The sequence below is a fragment of the Aedes albopictus genome, chromosome 1 (genome assembly GCF_035046485.1).
Source record: "Aedes albopictus strain Foshan chromosome 1, AalbF5, whole genome shotgun sequence".
Lineage (NCBI taxonomy): Eukaryota > Metazoa > Arthropoda > Insecta > Diptera > Culicidae > Aedes > Aedes albopictus.
In genome coordinates, this window is record NC_085136.1 from 164,865,542 (window position 1) to 164,886,250 (window position 20,709).

General features: G+C 41.6%; 1 protein-coding gene across 1 annotated transcript in view; it reads left to right on the forward strand.

Moving 5' to 3' along the window:
* Positions 1–20,709, forward strand: part of LOC109431463 (protein timeless homolog) — a 259,401-nt gene that overhangs the window by 231,909 nt on the left and 6,783 nt on the right. The window contains exons 12-13 of the mRNA XM_062845733.1: positions 9,751–9,962; positions 12,649–12,749. Coding sequence (XP_062701717.1) covers positions 9,751–9,962; positions 12,649–12,749 — 313 coding nt within the window. The remainder of the gene's footprint in view (positions 1–9,750; positions 9,963–12,648; positions 12,750–20,709) is intronic.

Consider the following 20,709-nt stretch of genomic DNA (forward strand, 5'->3'; position numbering starts at 1 on the left):
TGGCGGCGGACATCGATTTTCGACTTCTACTCTTCGAGCCCGTTCCGAAAATACCTATATTGCATGGGTTTACAGCATTTTTTGAAATCCGATGGCCGCCATCTTGGATTTCAAAATGGCGGCGGACATCGATTTTCGACTTCTACTCTTCGCGCCCGTTCCGAAAATACCTATATTGCATGGGTTTACAGCATTTTTCGAAATCCGATGGCCGCCATCTTGGATTTCAAAATGGCGGCGGACATCGATTTTCGACTTCTACTCTTCGAGCCCGTTCCGAAAATACCCATATTGCATGGGTTTACAGCATTTTTTGAAATCCGATGGCCGCCATCTTGGATTTCAAAATGGCGGCGGACATCGATTTTCGACTTCTACTCTTCGCGCCCGTTCCGAAAATACCTATATTGCATGGGTTTACAGCATTTTTCGAAATCCGATGGCCGCCATCTTGGATTTCAAAATGGCGGCGGACATCGATTTTCGACTTCTACTCTTCGCGCCCGTTCCGAAAATACCCATATTGCATGGGTTTCATATGTCTATTCAGAACGTAACTTAATATTTTATGACGGCTTATGATGCGTCTTGCTCATTGTCCAACAATTTTCTTTCTATCAGTCTATCAATTGATAAAGATAGAACTTCTATCTCTATCAATTGATAGAAGTTTTACTGATAGTATCTCTATCACTATTTTTACTGATAGAGATACTATCTTTATTTTTTCTATCCCTGATAGAACCCGTTCTATCAGTGATACTATCACTGATAGAAAAGAATTGATAGTATCAGTAGCTCAAATTGATAGTATCAGTGGTCTATCAGATAATTGATAGTATCACCTTCTATCAGATAATTTCGGTGCCTGGTGCGCAGATCACCCAGGTTATTCCGCTGGTTTCAATAAAGACATTATTAATGGCCGTTCACTAATCTCCTACGATGTCACCATACGGAAGTTTCGCTTTTCGAGTTCCAAGGTCGTCTACGAACGACCTCTTTACAGCTGGACTCGCTAGTAGGCGTGTGTTACATCCACCGACGAACCGACGTGACGCGAACCGTTTCCTATATGAACACACGGGGGTTTGGTGTCGAGCTAGCAAATCATCGCGAGCCGTTATAGAGGTGGCGATAGGCGCCGCGACGTAACATCCGAGGCCATAATGTCCGGGATCTTATGGCGCATATTTTTTGTGACATAACGTCCAAAATCATATATGTGTCACGTTGGTTCGTCGGTGTTACATCGTCGTCCGAGTTTTTCTTCCCTTCCCTGGATCCGAGCAATGCGTAGCCTTGTAGAAGACGGCACTGAATTGTCCCTAATGCATCTCTTCGTAGGCTGCTCTGCGTTCTGTAGGCCGATGAGGCGTTGTTCATAAATTATGTGCTCTTTTTGGTCAAATGAGACCCTCCCTCTCGTAGACTTGCGTCCAAAAATAATGAAAACAGGTCAATACCGTGTATGCACCAAACTTTGCGCAATTAAGAAAAATCACATTTCTAGTCGTTTTAAAAATACAAACAAACAAAATATATCATGAACAACATGCTCTTACGATAGATTAATGATCCTTCTTTGAGTCTACAATATAAAAAATCATAATATTAACCAAAAAATACTTAAAATAGAAAAACTATTTCATTGCCTTGTTCCTAACTTTGCGAACAAAATCTTCGATTGTTCCTAACTTTGCGCATAGTGTGCCTAACTTTTGCAACGAGTTTTATACTAGTAGTTTACGCAACAAGGTGCAGAATGAGGATTTTTACAGCACGAGTCGTATATTTATCCAACGAGGCTTGCCGAGCTGGATACTTACGATGAGTGCTGTAAAAATCGAGTTCTGCACCGAGTTGCGTACAACGTTTTTTTGCAATTGGTAATGAACCATTACAACACTGCTATTTTGATATGGGAAAGTTTCCTGGCAGATTTGCGTGAGGTAAAACAGCCTATTACGATGAGAAATTGCAAAAAATATAAATTATGATACTGAATTGCATAAATGCTATTATTTAATGTTTGCCCATTAAACTAAAGTTATTTAAATCAGGTAGTGTGCCCTTAATTGATCTTTGTTGAAATACTTTGTCCTACGAGGAAGGGGGAACGGAGGCCTCCGGAGCTTGCTTTATACTTTCGAATCCATTTGAATTTGAATTTGTGTTTCGGGCACCGCCGCCAGTCGGAACCATAATGTGTTTCATTGCCGTTTGCACACTTCAATTCCACCGCATCGTCTTCCAAGATTACTGCATCGAGGATGGAGATGACAATTCCGAGTGCAGCGGCCAAAGATGAGGCATCGTTGGCATTGCGTAACATCGCGCCAGCGCTCCCAGATGATTATGTAGGGGATGGTGCGGACTACCTGGAGGACGTTCAGCATTACCGTTTCCTTCCAGAAGTAGACAAGGAAGAGACTCAGTCGATTCGGTCCTCCGCGTGATCCGGTGGACACCTTGTACCGGCTTCGAAGCTTCCTCTCGATTTGACCGGGGTTGATGTTGGCCAATATCCCCCTGATGACCGCCTTGAACGGTCTCTCACTGGGGATATCGTGGGTAAAGAAGTCCACCTATAAATTCTTCAGAAGTTGGCAAAGGTGGTCGTCATACTCCGCCTTGGTGTACACAACATAACCTTCTTTCCGATGCGCGAGTTAGTACATACTCCGCGAGTGACACCGAGCGCGGAGATTTTGCTGGTGAACCTTTTCAGCGGAACTGTCTTGACCACCAGCGGATGGGTCCGCAGCTTAGTTCGTGGTGGAGTTGCTTTGGAGTAGGTTTGGAATTTCCGGATCAACGACGAAGTCGCCCAAATCACTGTCGTTGACCGCCGTTCTACCGATACTGTACCAGGACAGTTGCAGGACAGCGGCGAATCGACAATAAGTTGTTCGTCGTTGTGTACACGGTGTGTCTGGTGGACAACATTAATTTAAAAAAATCGGTATCGCTAAGACACCCACCAAACGGAAGCTAAGGGTCCCCTCTTTCATTTGAGACTTAAAAGAGAAAGTTCTATCGGCGGGTCTAGAACATTTGTTTTTTGAAAAAAAAAATCTGATATTTCAGTCCAGAACACATTTATGACAAAACACTGTTTTTCCATTGCAAGCATGACTTTCCGACGATATATTTTTTATATTATGTTTATTATTCTACCCATAAAAGCACAACAGTCCCATGTGAATGGAAAATCCAGCAGATGACAGTTTTGTGTTTATGGACAGTGTGGTGAAAGTTCTAGAACAGTGAGTATAAAATCGAATTATATGCTGTTCCTTTGAATTCCAATCAATATTCCAATAATGTGTTTGCATCCTATGACAGATGCGTATACGTCTTTAGGGTCTCGTATTTGACTGGCACCAGCAGGTCACCAATCGACCAACTTTACAGCACATACCGTCCTTTGGTTCTTCAGATTTGCGCTCTTGAAATTTCGGGGTGTGACTTCGTCATAAATTCTCCTCAAACAGCTTCTCAACTTCAATGCGCGTCTGGTACTCAAGACACATGTTTTCTTTCGTCTTCTTCTTCTTCTTCTTGGCGTAACGTCCCTACAGGAACAAAGCCGGCTTCTTAGCTTGTTCTATGCGCACTGTAGGAGATATAATAAGAATAAATGAAATTGTTCGATTTGTTTGAAATTTTCTTATTTTATCTCCTACAAGCACATTCACAGTTTTTAACCAAAAACACTTTTGCCAATTACTATTTTGCATGTGTATAGCGTGTGACTTGCACGAAAATACTGCATGCTCATTTAAGGCGAGGAATTTTCCTTCACGAAAAGGTCCTGGACTGACGCGGAATCGAACCCGTCACCCTCAGCATGGTTGTGCTGGGTACTCACGCCTCTGCAGCTGTGGCTTCATGGGCACTTTTCGTTATCAAAAACAAATCATCGGTGAACAAAATCGGTTTACTGTTCTGGTTACTCGTTGACGCCGGTTTCCATATGGATGGTAGTTCATAAATATTTGAGAGCTTCATCTGATCAGCCTGATCTCTGGGTTTTGCCCGCAAATATTCAGCAACCGCAGCAACTCTATGAGAAATCTGAATGATGTTCAACAAGTTTCAATGTACAGTATGCGGCAGGAAAAAATGCGAAAGTGTTTTTTAACTTCAAACCTCATTTTCGTCCATTTGACATTAACCAATCTATGTTTCAACGTTCCATGATCTATAATAGGCTAGTTTGCTGAAAAGTTAATTAAAAAATTTCCCATTTTGGTCATTAACCTTTACAGGGCGGCGCCTGAAGATGAAGACAACCTGAATTTTCAAACCGCAGAAAATCGCACAGGTCGCTAAATTTCGCATCTGATAAAACAAAATTTTTGATTTTCTCTACAATATCATCAAATATATGTACTTATTTCATCTGGTATGTGAAACTACATGGCTCTGGATCAGTGTGGTCTGGTTGTTCATCGAATTTGAGCTAATTTTGTTACTGTTATAGTCATTTTGTTTAATGACCATTGGGCGCGCAGTTTATTGATATCCGCTTATTAGGCCTACATTACCACATGTTAAACATCAAATATGTTCATTTTTATTTTTCAGTGCTAGAATATAGACATTGACTGATACACTGTCATGAAAAAATAGTCATACATATCCCACATTTAGCGTGTAATAGTGCCTTGAACTTTTCGCATTTTTTCCTGCCGCACCCTGTACTTCAGCTTTAGTGCAAACAAGTTGCTTGCCTTTGATCATCTTCCTGTAGCATCTAGAACACAACTGCAACGAGCAATTTCTTTCTGCGTCATCGGTAGTAGCGCTAGATCTGCCACGTTTGCCCTTCATGGGAAGTTGTAGTTCTTGCAGCACTACATATTTCACAAACAAGGGCCGCAACTCCATGTAGATGGTTTCAAATAATATGTAAGCTCATAGAGAGTAAATCTAATGGGTATATTCGTCACCATTGAATGAGATAAATTTAAATGAGCAAGTCCGAACTTTTTTGTGGGGTAGTACTAACTGCTATCTCTGATATCTTTCAGAAAAAAAGTTGTCATAATATCAACAACCTGCAAGTAGAAACAAGAACAAGCTAAGACATTTTCAATCCGTTCTGATTAATATATATGTTCTCAGACATATGTACTTTAATGTAAAACATGTATGTATGTCAATAAAGCTGTAGAATTAAATGAAAAGTTGCTAACTCGTCTAAATACCATGATGCTAGCAGAAGATCAAACTATTGATAACCGACAGATTAGCACATTGTTCTTACTACATATATGTATATTGTGCAACCGTTAGACATGTAGCATTAATTATTCTATTTTTGTCAGTTGAATAAGGCTACCTGGTCACAAATATATACTGTTACTAATATTTTTTTATGTCTAATTACCCACTATTAGACAATTTTACTAAACAAATCTTAAACAGTGAATATTAACCGCGTTCGATGATAATTGTGGCGGAAAAACACTTCTTCAAACACAAAACGTACTCTTTGCTTTGCTTTTCCTCGTCACTTAGGGGGTTGTTGTCGTAGTTGTTTCTTTAAAAGTAAAGAGCTATACCTAACTGCAATAGTCTAAATTAACTAAAAATGTTTAAGTCTCAGGTACCATAAAGGTGCACAAATTGAACAAATACCGGCATGTGATAATTCTATCCGAGCCACGGCATACAGGGTAAAAGACAGACCTTCACATTGATAAAATTGGTGTGGAGTTCTGCTTTTGAACGATTTAAATTGCATCATCAAAAAACTTTCAGTTTTCCGAAACGGATTACCTTCCAAATGTTGTGCCCCGTTATCCGAGCTACTTTGATGTACCTATGTATTATTTTTGTTGACATTACTCAGCCTACTTCGATCGTAAAACTGTAAAATCATGAGATACTGTCAATAAAAAATAAGAAAATTGCAGCCGCAATAACTACTTCCGCATGTATAAAAGGCGAAGTTTATTTGTACATATGCCCAGATACTGCTGAAATTTTATACAACTGCCTTTAATATTTTTTTTTTGCACTTTATGTCTAAGCAATATTTTGTAAGGGAAATTATTAATTTTTGATTTGACCCGTTTACTCTTTTGAAAGGACACGTTACTAATGGGCGACCTCATACAAGCCCTGGCCACAGTCAAGGTTGAAAAAAGAAAAAAACTCAAGTCTCAAACAGAGTAATATTTGAAAAAAAAAAATGTTCTAGACCCGCCGATAGAACTTTCTTCTTTTAGGGGCGATTTCTTCACCCTGGCTTAAGCGTTAAGCCAGGTTTAACTATATGGGTAAGCCTGACTTACCGGTTAAGCCGAGGTGAAGAAATCGGCCATTAGTCTCAAATTAAAGAGGGGACCTTCAGCTTTCGTTTGGTGGGTGTTTTTGCGATACCGATTTTTTTAAATTAATTTTGTTCTACCAGACACACCGTGTGTCGCTTCTTCTCCATTTCTATTTGCTTCGCCTCTGGAGTGCTGATTGTGGTGTTGACCAAAAGATTGCCGTCTGGTGATAACACAGCCTATTTGCTCCGGAGAGCCATGCCAATAGTGCTGCACTACGCAGGATACTTTATACGCTTCTTCTTCTTCTTCTTTTTCTTCTTCTTTACGACTCGACGTTCGCATTGGAACTTGGCCTGTCTCTTCAACTTAGTGTTCTTAGAGCACTTCCACAGTTATTAATTGAATCTTTAATCTTTGCCTGCCATCGCATGAATTTGTACATTGTGTGGCAAGTACAATGTTTTATACGCTACCCGTCATAAAAATGGAATCGCTTCATGTAGTATTGCAACACCCCAATTCAATATTGTAGCACCCTGGAAAGTTTAGCACCACCGGAAAATCGCATCATTCAAGAAATGTATAGCTTCTATCAAGTTGCGGTCTTCGGAAGTAGCTCAGATAACTCAGTTCCACTGCTACGTGGCGCTAGTACGTCGTTAAAAATAGTGAATTTTCAAATGTTTTATCTTATGAATATCTCATGATCAAGACCACCTTGAAAGTTACTGTCTCAGCAAAGTGGTTCAGAGGACTCATGGCCCTCAAATGGTGGAATGTTTGGTAGGCAATTCTACCGCAACGTGGCGCTAGTGTGCATTTTTTTCAAGTTTCATCTCATGATCCAGGCCACCTAGAAAGTTTGTGTCTTTAACAATGTTGTTCAGAGGACTCATGGCTCTCAATTCTCCCGCAACGTGGTTCTGGTGTTCTTTGAAAAAGAACACTTTCACATGTTTTATCTTACGATCCAGACCACTTAGGAAGTCCATGTCTTCAGCAAAGCTGTCATAGTTCTCAAATGGTGGAATGTTTACGCAATTCCATCGCAACGTGGCGCTCTCAAATGGTAGAATGATTAGTACGCAATTCTACCGCAAAGTGACGCTAGTGTGCATTTGAAATTAAATATTATCGCATGTTTTGTCTCACGATCCTGACCACTTAGAAAATTCATGTCTCCAGCAAAGTTGTTCAGAGGACACACAGAGGAACAGACGTAACACTCTACTAATTCCCGTCGTCACCGACTTGACGGTCTATTTAAATATATTTATTAGTTGGCCAACTGCACATCCATGGCGCTCACGTCGTTTTTGAACGAGTTTTAAGTTTGCCCACTACCGCCACCTAGTTGATGGTTAGCCATACTTAGTCCTTTTAGCATTGGGTGAATACTGAATATGTTTCCATGACTATGATTTGAATCGAAATATGATCGAAGTCTTACGTCTGTTTGTCTGTGGCGAACTCATGGCTCACAAATGGTGGAATGTTTAGTACGCAATTCCGTCGCAACGTGGCGCTAGTATGCATTAAAATAGAACATTTTTTCATGTTATATCTCATGATCGAGGCCACCTAGAAAGTTCGTGTCTTCAGAAAGGTTGTTCAGCGGAATGTTTGGTAAGCAATTCTTCCGCAACGTGGCCTAGTGTGCACAAAAATGTAACATTTTTACATATTTTAAGGACAAACGTCTTGAAATCCCGCTTCAACAGTGTACCAGAACTTCAAAAGCACAAATCTCAAGAAACAAGCTTCAAACAACACTGCATTTTATTATTCTATTCTTGCTCACTTGTAATAAACTTAAAATAAGAAGATCAGATGCGCTGGCTTCGTTTACGAAGAGATTTGTGCTCTCGAAATCGTGAGTAGGTGCCGAATTCGGCCATTGTGGCGGCCACTTTGGGATTCTAACAAGTATGTCCTTAAAGTTGTGTGGCTTCGTTTCCTGTTTTCTACGATTCATGCTTCGCCTATCAATGCAACTACAACAACAACATTGAAAGTTAATAGAAGAAGATTTTTGAAACAATAATGATCTTTTTTATTGTTATTTTATTACCATTCGTAATACTGATTTGATAAAGTTTACTAGTTTACTAAGATTTTTATTACAAGAAGAAATTGGCTCAAACGAAAAGGGATATGGTCAAAATGGATGACGTTAAACAACAAAAATTTAAGGATACAAAACAAACAAAATTACACAAACAAAAAAAACACATCCTTCGGAATCGAACAACATCCGTGATGTAGGATAAATCGGGGTAATTTGGCCACCTTAAGCAAAAGTCGATTGAAGATGCAGAAAACAACGTTGAATCTCTCGTACATCGTATGGTCAGAATGTTTTTGGTAATATTATACTAGTTGCATAAAAATATCATAGTCTAATCGTGTTTAAATGCCAAAATATGATTTTTGAAAAAAGTGTTGTTTATGGGTCGTTTTTGAACCGTCGGGGTAATATGAGCACCCTATTTTCAATAAAGAATTTTTATCGCCTAATGCAATACAAACTTAATATGCTTCGCTTGGTGTTGAATCATATAGTATCAACTTGAAGTGTACAGAAAACAAACTAATTTGAAAATTATTTAAGGTATTTATACAAGAGAAGCTTATGAGATGTTTTTGTTCAGCCCTCGTCGGGGTAATTTGGCCAACAATTTTAAATTTTATTTTTCTAATTTACTATGAGACTAAATTACTTCGTTCTAATGTTTCAATCGCTTCAATATCAGGCCAGTATAGGAGCTCCTAGGTGGATTTTCAAAAATTACTAGATTTTAGGTGATTTTCCAGTGGTGCTCAAATTGCCCCATTGGCCAAATTACCCCGACTACCCCTATAACATCTGGTTAACATGTCTCTTCATGTGAATCAAAATATATTAATCTGTAAAGTTCGCTCACTGTTACACTTTTACATAAGGTCGTGTAGTATATCGAGATAGTATTCGCTCAAACGTAGTTTTATATTCGGCGGGTACTTTTGACAACGTGCCTTTCGATGCTATAATTTTTAAAATACAATTGTCTACTCAAGAGGTCAACTCAAATATTAGGGCGTAACGCCAGAAATAATATGAAAAATACCCAGTTTTACTAATTTTTGTTTCAAAATATTTCGCTTGTTGGTGTAAACGCATTCTTCTTTACTATAGCAAATAAGGCAGCCACTAAATATTCACCGTACTGAATCTCCCCTTTTTCAACGTATACTCCGTCCAACCCATATAATAAGGTGTGCTCTAATTTTGAAATGTATTCATGCGCTAGGTAGTGCTGAGATTCGCATATCTTCAACCCCGACTCATCGTCGCACTCATCTTTATATTCATCGCCAGTAATCGCATCAATTTAACCTTTTACCAGCGTTTCATTCTGCTGTCACTCACTTGCGATTCCATCCGTTCTTTTCGCCCGCCCTCCCGGTAATCTCTATATAGGCATCATTGTTCCGGATCTTCCAACGTGTATTCCACGCCCCCAAGGATGCCCATCACGAGGAGCTGCGCCGGCTCGGTGTTTATATCGTTCGACAGTTTACCGCACTGGCACCGAATAATCCGAAAATCTACGCTGAACTGCTGTTCTACAAATCGATTAAGGAAGCGAACGGAATCGAAATGGGATACGAGGACGTCTACGGGAACAACGTGTAAGTTGCGTCTTCGTCGTCGTCGTCGTCGCCGCTGCCGGGCGCCCTCGGCGTTTATGGAGTACAGCTAAAACTTTCCTGACGTGCTTTCAGTCCGGGGTACACACTGGGGGAGAATCGTGGGATTATTGGTCAAAATTATGTTACACTTTTCGCTATTATACGGACGCTTTGATTTAGATTCCATATATTATCTATCCTATAGGTCCATGTAGCTAATTCAGATTCGCTTTCATTCAGATTCCATATATGTATTATCTATCCTAGGTATAGGTCAATATAGCTAATGCGGTATCCGCACGCTGTGCAGTTAGACCATGTTGTAATAGTTATTTATGTAACGAGTTGCAAAAAGTTGATTTTTTTCAGTACGAGTCGTACATTTATCCAACGAGGCTTGCCGAGTTGGATAAATACGAAGAGTGCTGAAAAAATCGAGTTTTGCAACGAGTTCCATACAAAATTTTATGCAAGCTTGCTATTTGATGAAAACATTCGCGAAATGATGCGATTTGCTTTCGACAACGAATACATTTTCACCCATCCTCACATTATTCAATCAACCTCCCATACGAGTAGCACACGAACGGACTCAACACTAATCAGCATACATAGTTGACTCTTCCTTTTCGCCGTTGAGCCGTTGCGTTCTAGCCAAGCATCTTTTTTCATCGCTTTCGATGCTTTTCGACAGCTTATCGCGAAGCATCGTTGGCTGGAAGCTTTATTAGTATGGTATCGGTATATGCGAATGTTGCTTCTGTGTGCGTGTCGAGCGTTCGTGCCGTAGCTTCGCAAACCAACCTATTCGGTATGGTTCGGCTGTTCGGGCGAGCGTGTGACGGCACAGTCAGATGTGTGCAAAATCGTTTGTGATTTACATCATGTTCGTTTTGCCACCTCTTTGCTGCTGGTCATCGCTGATCAGTGCACAGTTCAATCGCACGCGATAAATATACAGTTGATGAGTTGTGATGAGCACTATTGAGGTGATCATTTGCATCATTGATTTTATGCAATGATTTTTTCATAATGCAACCCATTTGAGTTGCATTATGAACATTATACAACTATTTTTCATTATGCAACTCATTTCAGTTGCATAATGAGCCAGTTCAGAAAAATTGGCCATTATGATATAAAAATGAGTTATCCCTGGGCTTGGATTATATCTTTCAGGAAGCTTTGATTTCAGGCATGTAGTCGATGTGCTTTGCAGTAATGATTGGAATAGCTGAATGTATAATCAATGGCAAACAATTCTGTAAAATCAGATCTTCAAGTCATCTGATATTGTTATACTGATCATGATGCTGCATAGTATATCGAACATTTGTCGAAGTCATTTATGTGCCGGGAAAATATAATTCCAAGTTGGTGAGAATATTACAAACCGAGGGAGGGTAATAGGCCCAGTCAGACCCCTGAATGGGCAATGTGGGTTAGTGTATGGGAATGCCATTGAAGGTTTGTAATATTCTCCGAGGCTTTCGAAATCCAACAGGTCGTGTCCCCGGGTTGCGGATAGGGACGAAAGGGAGATTTTCCGCATTTGTACTGTAATCAGCCAATGTGATATTATCTCCTATGGTGTTGTAGTGCGAATGAATGATCTCATTCTATGGGAATTCGAACCTTTTAATGTATTGTTTATTAACTCCAATTTTCTAAGCTTGACAAGGTTTTGAAGACAAACATGTGATGAGAGAATTGCCTAATAGGAAAGTCACATCAGCAAAGCTTTTACATATGCAAATGCTATCCATGGGGTCATGTCTAGCATTTAATATGTATGGCAATGACTGGTTCTTACCTAGCAGGGGTACTACAAGACCACGCGGACAATTCGATTAAAGGCTTAATTGGGGATAATATATTTTACAGAACTGAAGGATCATTTTTTCCGGGTGAATGGTGAGTCGGAGAGGGTGGAAGTTTCCGTTTGTTATAATTGACAAAATAAACAATCGGGCGCTTTTTCTTTCTTTGATTTGCTTGGTATTTTGTGGATTATTGTTTTTTTGGTTTTGGAAGGTATGCGATTCACTATTGAGCCTTAAAATTATTTTGCATCTGAATAGCATTGATATTGTCAAGTCTGTACCAACACCCCAATCCCACACCAAAATACCCTTTTCCTATCCCATGGCGTTTATGTGGTCAGCAAAGACTATTCAGCCATTACCCCTCCTTATCATCGGCTTTGGACTGACTTGCGCTCTCATTGCCCCACCAAATGCTGCAAAATGAAAATGAAAATGAAAATGAAAATTATGATACCAAAATGAGTTACATAAAATGTAAATTATGATACTGAATTGCACAAATGAATTAATTGTTTAGATTTTGGATTTTAATTCGAATTGATAACTTTAATACTTGAAGGTAAATCAAAGGAGAACAATATTACGAAAGTAGTTTTCTTTAAAAACAACTGTTTTTAGATAGAGAAAATGGTTTTCAAATAATTCTGTATTCTATCAAAATTATGTATACCAGCATCTAGGAAATAGTAAGACATGCTAGGTTCCAGACACCAATTCTTCCCCAGTGTGTACGTCGTCCTCTCACTGTCTGTGCCGCAGATGTGTGCCACGAGCGAGCCAGGAGTGTATAAATGATGATTTTTCTGCTTTTCCGGCGCTCGTCGCCGGGGTTTTTCTCTTCCGGTCTACAACAAACGCAGCGGTACCAGCGGAGGTGTGAAAGGTGCCTGGAACGAGGAGCAGGAGGAAGAGCTACGGCGACTGTTCATGGAAAATCAAGAAAATCCCGAAAGCGATCAAGGTAAGAGAAGTTTTCCCTTTTTCTTTTCTTCGTTTTGAAATTGCATGTGCGCGAGGACATGGAAACGGGATCAAGGAAATTATATAAAAAAAATCTTATCTGTCTGTGAGTTTCCAGTATTTTTATTCGGCGTAAATTGAATTGAGGTGAAAGCTATCGCCAGCTTTCGGGGGATCCATGTGAGGTGTATTGTGTTGTGTTAAAATGGGACTGTCACGTTTCACTTACTGTCATGCAATCGTAGAAAGAATAAGTTTTTCTTTCATTGTTAAAAGCTTATAATAAAAACTAAATTATTTCTATTGGAAGCCAATCTTTACGACTATGTATTTACATTTTTCTCATTAACCTTTTGAGGAGCCAATGTATTCTTCGGCACAATACAGTAAAAGGAACGGTTTTACTATTATGCAATTACTGTCGTTGCATCCTCTTCTGGTTGACATCGATGGATTGTGTCGCTAAAAGAGGAAAAGTACTGATTCTATCAGACAGAAACGTTCCGCCAAGAAACGGCTATTTAGTTGAACATACAACAGCACATACCTAGTTTGGGTTTGGGACTAGAAAAACGAAACAGTCAACAGCAAAGCATGTTACGTTACAGTTGGTAATCGTGAGTCAGTAGTGTGGAGCAACATCTATCACTGTCACAGAAATAAGTTCCTGCCTGCCGGTGAAGGCGAATTTAGCAAAAATCCAGACAGATGTTCCACATTGCAACCTAATGCTGCGTACTGCTGCCATGCCTTTCGCATTGTACATCGTGTGCAAGCTCGCTCGCTCGCTCGTCGTAAATGAGATTTCTTTATTTTCAATTTCGGTTTAATGTTAGTGATGGATTTCATTTAACTGCGGGTCATGCTGTGTTGAGGTTGTTTCTGTTTATTTGTAGATATGCGTACAACCTAGTGGGGGACATTGGATGGATATATCTGTGAAAAAGTTGTTGACTTTATTAAATCCTTAGCTAATCGATTACCTGCAAGTATGAAGAAATCTTTATCCTAGAAAGTTTGACAGTTAACCTGCCCTAATTACAGATCTTAATGGCAGTGAAATGACGTGAACATTTTTGTTTGTTCTACGTTAGGATAAAACATAATCACAGACAAACAGACGTAACACTTGCGAAATTTCCATCGACCACGCTTTAACGATCATTTTAAAATTTCGTAGTTGTGGCTTTCACAACCAGAGGCACAAGCTTCGTTTTTCTATGCGTTTGACGTTTCACATTAGCGCTTTCTGTTGACGATATTGCACAACACAGTGATTCGTGCAACTTTTCCACTGGGCGATGGATTTCCATGAAAATTGTTCAAGGTGTTACGTCTGTTTGTCTGTGACATAATCATCAACTGTATGCCAAAACACTCGGATTGCAGCAGATACTTACCAGATCACGTGCTACCGGTTCACCTATCATGTCAGCTGAGCTGCACATCTTCTAGTATCAACCGATTCTGAGACGATCATCAATTTTGCAGGGTTGTTGTACGACATTGTATGCCCTCTTCGAGCATAATCCAGGTCTCGTGCCCGTAATGCACCACCAGCCTATTAGCGTCCTGTACATGGTATATTTGGTGCGGGGGTGAATCATTTTTGACCGCAGGTTATTGTGGAGCTCGACTTCCACTGATGGTAACCCGCCGGTGAAATACGGCTAACGTTAGACGAAGACCTTGACCACCTCGAAAGTGTCCTAGGATTACCATGTGATTCACGATTCCTCCAGCTAGCATGTACTTTGACGCGTTCGCCATCAGTCCGACCTTTGCTTCACGTTTCAGACTTGTGTACAGTTTAGCCATCGCTCCAAATGTTCTACATAGTAATAATATCCATTTCATCCGCAAAACAGACAAATTGGTCGGATTTCGTGAAAACCGTGCCCGGCTCGCTATAACATCTTCCAGTGCGGTATTGCACTGGAGTATATCACTTTGTCGTAGTCCCCGACGAGATTCGAAAAAACTAGCCGGATCAACCGAAACCCTTACGCATTTTTTTATATCGACCATCATCGCTTTGATCGGAATAGGAATACGCCGCCTTGAAGATTATAAACTGCGTTGGGACCTGGATTTTTTGAAGGATTTGCCGCAAGGTTGAAATCTGGTCCGTTGTCCTTTGGCCGTCGACGAAGCCGGCTTGATAACTTCCTACGAACTCATTCACTTTAGGATAAAGCCGGCGGATGATGATCTTGGATAGCACTTTGTAGACGACATTTAAAACTGTCATCGCTCAGGAGGTCTCACACTCCACACTCCTTTCTTGCTGATATGACAAATGACACCTTACCTCCACTCCTCCTGTGACTATTAGCTATCTGTGACTATTTTAATGATTTTAGCTTCGATACCATCCTTCCTAGCCGAATTATTGTTCTTGAGCTGCTGGATAGCATCCTTAACTTCCTCGAACATGGGAGATGGCTCGCTGTACTGACGTAGTCATTTTTCCTGTTGCCTTGGCATTTATATCTGTGCTCTCCACGCCATTCAGGTGCTCATCGAAATACTGCTTCCACCTTTCGATCCCCTGATGTTCACTCGTCATGAGGCTCCCGTCCTTATCCTTGCTTATTTCGGCTCGCGGCACGAAGCCGTTGTGAAGATGTGTTGAGCATCTGACAGAGCTACCGTGTTTCTTAAGAACGGCACAGCTGTGCCATTTACTCGCACTCCGCTTCCTCCATGTGACGATTTTTCTCCCGAAAGAGGTGGGTCTGCTGTTGCCGCCTCTGTTTGTGTCGTTCCACGTTCTGCCGGGTTGTATGCTGTAGTATTACCGCACGCGCTGTATTCTTCTCCTCCAACATTGCTCTGGACTGGACTCCTCGAATCATTCGTTCCGTCATATACAATGGTGCCGTCGGTTGCGTCGTTGATAGCGGCTTTAACTGTACTCCAGCAGTCTTCGAGCTCACCCTTGTCCGGCAACGATATCGAGATGCTGTGCGTATGCTGAGGCGACATCCGGTTGCTTTAGTCGCTCAAGGTTGTACCGTGGCAGTCGCCGGTACCGCACATTGTTGCTGACGAAAAGTTTTAGGCGCAGTTTGACCAGTGGCGACTCGTAACCTCACTTTTTACCTGTTCAACAACCCTAAAACTTTAAATGGCGGAGAGTTCAGGTTGTGAATCAAATTGAAAATGGATGGAAACGGCTATTCTCGTCGTTCTGTACAAGTTACATGTTAATTTGTTGAGAAAATGCGAGAGTTTACATTTGTTGAACAGGTAGATTTGAGGTTAGGGAATCGCCACTGAGTTTGACTATAGGTCACGATTAGTCCTGACGTCGAAAATGTTAGAGAAGTACCATCCGTCAACCATCCGCCCGATTTGCGATTCTGTCTGCTGTGGTGGTCTCCAGGTGTAACGATAAGGGAAAAGGTGCTTCGCATGGCCGTCTTTTTATAAGCAGCGAAATCAATGAGTCGTAAGTCTTTTTCGTCCGCCAGCTGGAGGGCGCTAAATTTTCCTACCTTCGTCTGAATTCCTCCTCCTGGCCAACCTAAGCGTTTACATCTCTTATGATGATCTCCATGTTGTGGTTTGGGCAGTGTTCGTACTCGCGTTTGAGTTTCACGCAGAATACGTCTTTGTCATCATCAGTGCTTCCGAAGTGTGACCTGTGTACGTTGATTTTGCTGAAGTTGAAGAATCGGCCCTTGATCCTCGACCTGCACATTCTTTCGTCGATCTACCAAGCGATCATGCGCCTCTGCATATGGAAGCTGTTTCCCGCTCGCGTGTTGCTGGGAACAACTCTCGGTTCGGGCGAGAAATGAACACTCCTGATAGCGGCTCCGTTTGACACAGTTTCAAAGCTATAAATTTTATTTGAATGTTAGTATTAGACATATTTAGGAATATGTTTTACTCACTTTTGGTGTTCTTTTACAAATTCTAGGTTATATTTGTCCTCACTATGTTCCACTATGTGATTTCAATCTGTGCTAATAATTATAAGTTTAGGATAACAAATTCAATCATGTATAATTCATTCTTACCTCTCGAATTCACAATTGTAAATATTAGCAATGTAGAATAAGGTACAAATAAGTTTAAGTTTAGAGTAATCTTTAGCTTTAAGGACTGTTCATTAAAGAAAGTGGACATTTGTTTACCAATAGTTTAGAGTTAAAACTGAACAAAAAAATGTGAATTTTTGCTCAGTGTGTAAAAACATTGTTCACTTCGGCAACACACTCAAAGAAAACGGAAAAAGTAAGAAATTTCGAGCGATAGGTCGTATTAGCTTTGCGACTAGCAGAATAATTCTGCACAAATGGTGTTCCAAAAAGTTGTCGTTTCGAGAATTGGCTTACTAATACAATTCCCGGACCGCAACTTTTTAACGCTAAGCAGGTGACAGATGTGCCGGATGATGTAGGGTACAATAGAACTGAAAAATTTGGGAAAAAGTTTTTAGTGTGGCAAGCCAATTGTTCATGTGGCTTAAAGAGTTCTTCGTATTTCACAACGGGAACAATCAACGGTGAAAATAACAGAAAGGAATGCATCAAAAATCGACTTCTACTTATCTACCGAAAACATACGGATCCTCTTTTGTTTTAGGCGGATCTGGCATCCGCTTATTACGCTTCTTCTACACTAGAGATGCTCAAGACGGAAAAAGTCGATTTTGTCGAAAAATGGCAAAATCCACAAAACTTCTCTGAACAGCGTCCTGTGGAAAGATACTGGACAATAATTAAGCGGCATCTTAAGAAAGATGGAAGAGAAGCAAGCTCTGTTGATTGATTCAAAAAAATTTGGCCTGCGGCACAACGAAAAGTTACGGAGAAAGTTGTGCAGAATCTAATGGGAGGTATCAAGAGGAAAGTCCGAGCGTTCTTCCGAAAAGCGAAGTAAATGTTCAAACTCACGTGAATTTGGCCACATGTATATTGATTGTCATTTATAAAAAATAAACTTATGAATTTGTTCGAAAATACATATTTTCTATAGAAAAACAGGTGTCCACTTGCTTTAATGAACAGTCCTTAGGTAAACCTCTTCGCTTCACTGGTGATATCAAAAAACTATCTGTCCTTGCCTATTTCCAATGACACCTTCCAAGCCATCAACGCATGACCGATGATTACTGCGAAGGAGTGCGTACCATGTACTCACTCCTTCGAGTTCGATAAACTGCACAGTGGTTCGCCAACATTCCCCCGCTCGTGTAGCTCCGGTACGCCAGAGTTCTGATTCTTCTTTCGGTACCCCTTTCAACTCTAGTAGCGCCAACTTCGCTGCTTGCCGGTTTACCAGTCCTCGTGCCGTTTGCACTACTGCTCTGAGCACCGGTTCATCCTTCCCTGAAGAACTTCCAGAACTGTTCCACAAACCCAGCTAATCCCAGGCCCTATTCATTGGCTTTCTGTGTAATTTCGATTGCTGCGGTCAACCACGGAGTAGCAACTACGAAGTGTGTCGTCTACTATGGTCATAATCATGCTCACGACAACTAGATCCCTCGGTTTCAGTGGCCTCACTGGCGGGAACCAGTTGGTACGTCGCGGGTCGTGGGAAGATATTCGCGGACACAGCGAGTTCAGAAAGTATCGACGAGATACTTCGCCAACTTCCACCTGTCTCTTAGTGGTGCCTTTTCCTCTTCAATATTCCGACTTGGTTGCGTATAGCAGGAAATGATTGGGCAACAGTGCTTCTTGGTTCACATGATCCAGCGGGACGTAGGTCTGTGGTCTGGAATTCACAATGGATTCTGGCTCCAGAGCTATTGTTTCCAGGAGCACAGCACTCTCCAATCACACGAAATTATTCCCGAAGCAGGTTGTTCGCTCCCTCTGGGTCTCCAGTTAGCCTAGTGGTTAAGGCTATGGATCGCCAATCCGGAGACGGCGGGTTCGATTCCCGTTCCGGTCGGGAAAATTTTCTCGACTCCCTAGGCATAGTGTATCATTGTACTTGCCTCACAATATACAAATTCATGCAATGGCAGGCAAAGGAAGCCCTTTAATTAATAACTGTGGAAATGCTCAAAGAACACTAAGTTGAAGCGAGGCATGCCAAGTCCCAGTGGGACGTAGAGCCAGAAAGAAGAAGTTGTTCGTTCCCACAAAATTAGTTCTGTTGTCGGAACAGAAGGTTGCGGGAGATCCACTGCGTGCAACGAATCAACGGACGGCTATGACACACACGACTGCGTTGATAAGCTGTGGACCACCTCGAGGTGCACGACCCTGATGGTTAGGCACGTAAAAAGTCAGCCCAAAATAGTCCACTGAATGAACGGTCAGATGAACGATGTTAGCTGAATTTCAGGTAATAGTGCCAACATTGGTTCCTGGGGAGTCGCTTTCCGCACATGGCAATGCTGACATTGTTTGGCTACCTTCGATACAACCCACCGGAGTTTTTGTATCTGAAAAGGTTGCCGCAATTCATTAACAACCGTCTCCTTGTTTCCTTGCAGGAAACGGATGTGGTAGCTTTCCACAAGCAGTTCCGTTACCCGATGTTCATCCACAGCACTCCATTGCTGTCCAGCATCGGTGTCATGTTGAACATTGCGCTCGATCTTCCCAACTTCCGAGGTTCTTCGCGAGGGTGTTCTTTGTTGTACAGAAGCGTAGAGTATTCCTCCGGCTATGATTCCCTTTGTAATTGCCTCCACAGTAGTGTTTCCGCACTCAGCAGTTCTTCCTTTAGACTAAGCAACCGTTTGATCGCTCTGATAACGTAGGCTGTAGCTCGTACTAATCTTGTCCATTTGGAAAATCTCTCGACAGCTACGATGAACGGTGTATGCAGCTTTCGATTGTGCAAGAACGTTGATCGCATGGCTTCCGTTGTTACGATATCCTCCGATGCATGTTCAGCCCATATTTCCGTCCGGGCGGATAGAAAACTTGGCCCGGAGTACCACCAATCTTCTGGGTTGAAACTTGGTCCATTCTTCCACTTCGTTGCCTGATCAGCAACATTCAGTTTCGACTGAATTTACCTCCACTCACCGATGGTTGTCTCAGTTAGGATCTCTCCATCTCGAAATCCGACGAACTGATGGTACCGCCGCGTCTCAGACCTCAGCCTCGCCAATACTGTTGTAGAGTCAGCCCAGACATATCGTGCCGAGATGGGGATAATTAGAGACTTGTAGATGGTGTCCAGTAAACGGCTCTCGATAAGAGCCGCATACAATTCCAGCCGTGTAATTGATAACGGTTTTAGTGCCACTACTTTCGTCTTCGCCGCAATCAGCGTACACCGTGGGATCCCGTTATTCGAACTTCGCAGGTATGCAACGCAAGCGTATGCGTTTTCGCTGGCATCCACAAACATCTCTGCGCATTTATATACTGATCCATTGGAACGCCAACTTCGTTGGTTTTCACTAACAGCACGCTCCATCTTCTACTAAACCCAACGGCTCGAAAAGAGACATGATTGTCCACAGGACTTGGCGCTTTGTAGGCGATTATTTGTTCAACACGATGTTCCGTACTTCCGCTTTTAGGTCCAACTCGTACGTAAAGATATCTTCCGCTGGTTTCCACACCATGCACAGAACTCTTTCGACGGTCGACTCCATTTTGACTGGCTTTTGTTTAGTTTCGCTATCAGATCCGATGCACTCGACAATTACCGGTGAGTTGGATGCGGATTACGGATCTCTATCCCAGCCATGGAACGTGAACGTGTTTCACGTCTTCGATAAGCTCCACCGCTTCTTCGACTGTATCAACGCTATCCAGAAAATCGTCCATATAGGACCTAGTGGTTTTCAACGATGGCACGGGCTGTCTCAGGATTGTTTTCCGTCCGTTCTGGCAATGGTATGATTTCCTCTATACGTTCGCACCATGGACCTGTCCAACACACCTCCTGCAGCGCTATGATGCCGAACCCGCGATTCTCCCGTAGATCGGCAAATAAGCTAGTGCTCCCGACGAAGTTGAAGGATCGGCACT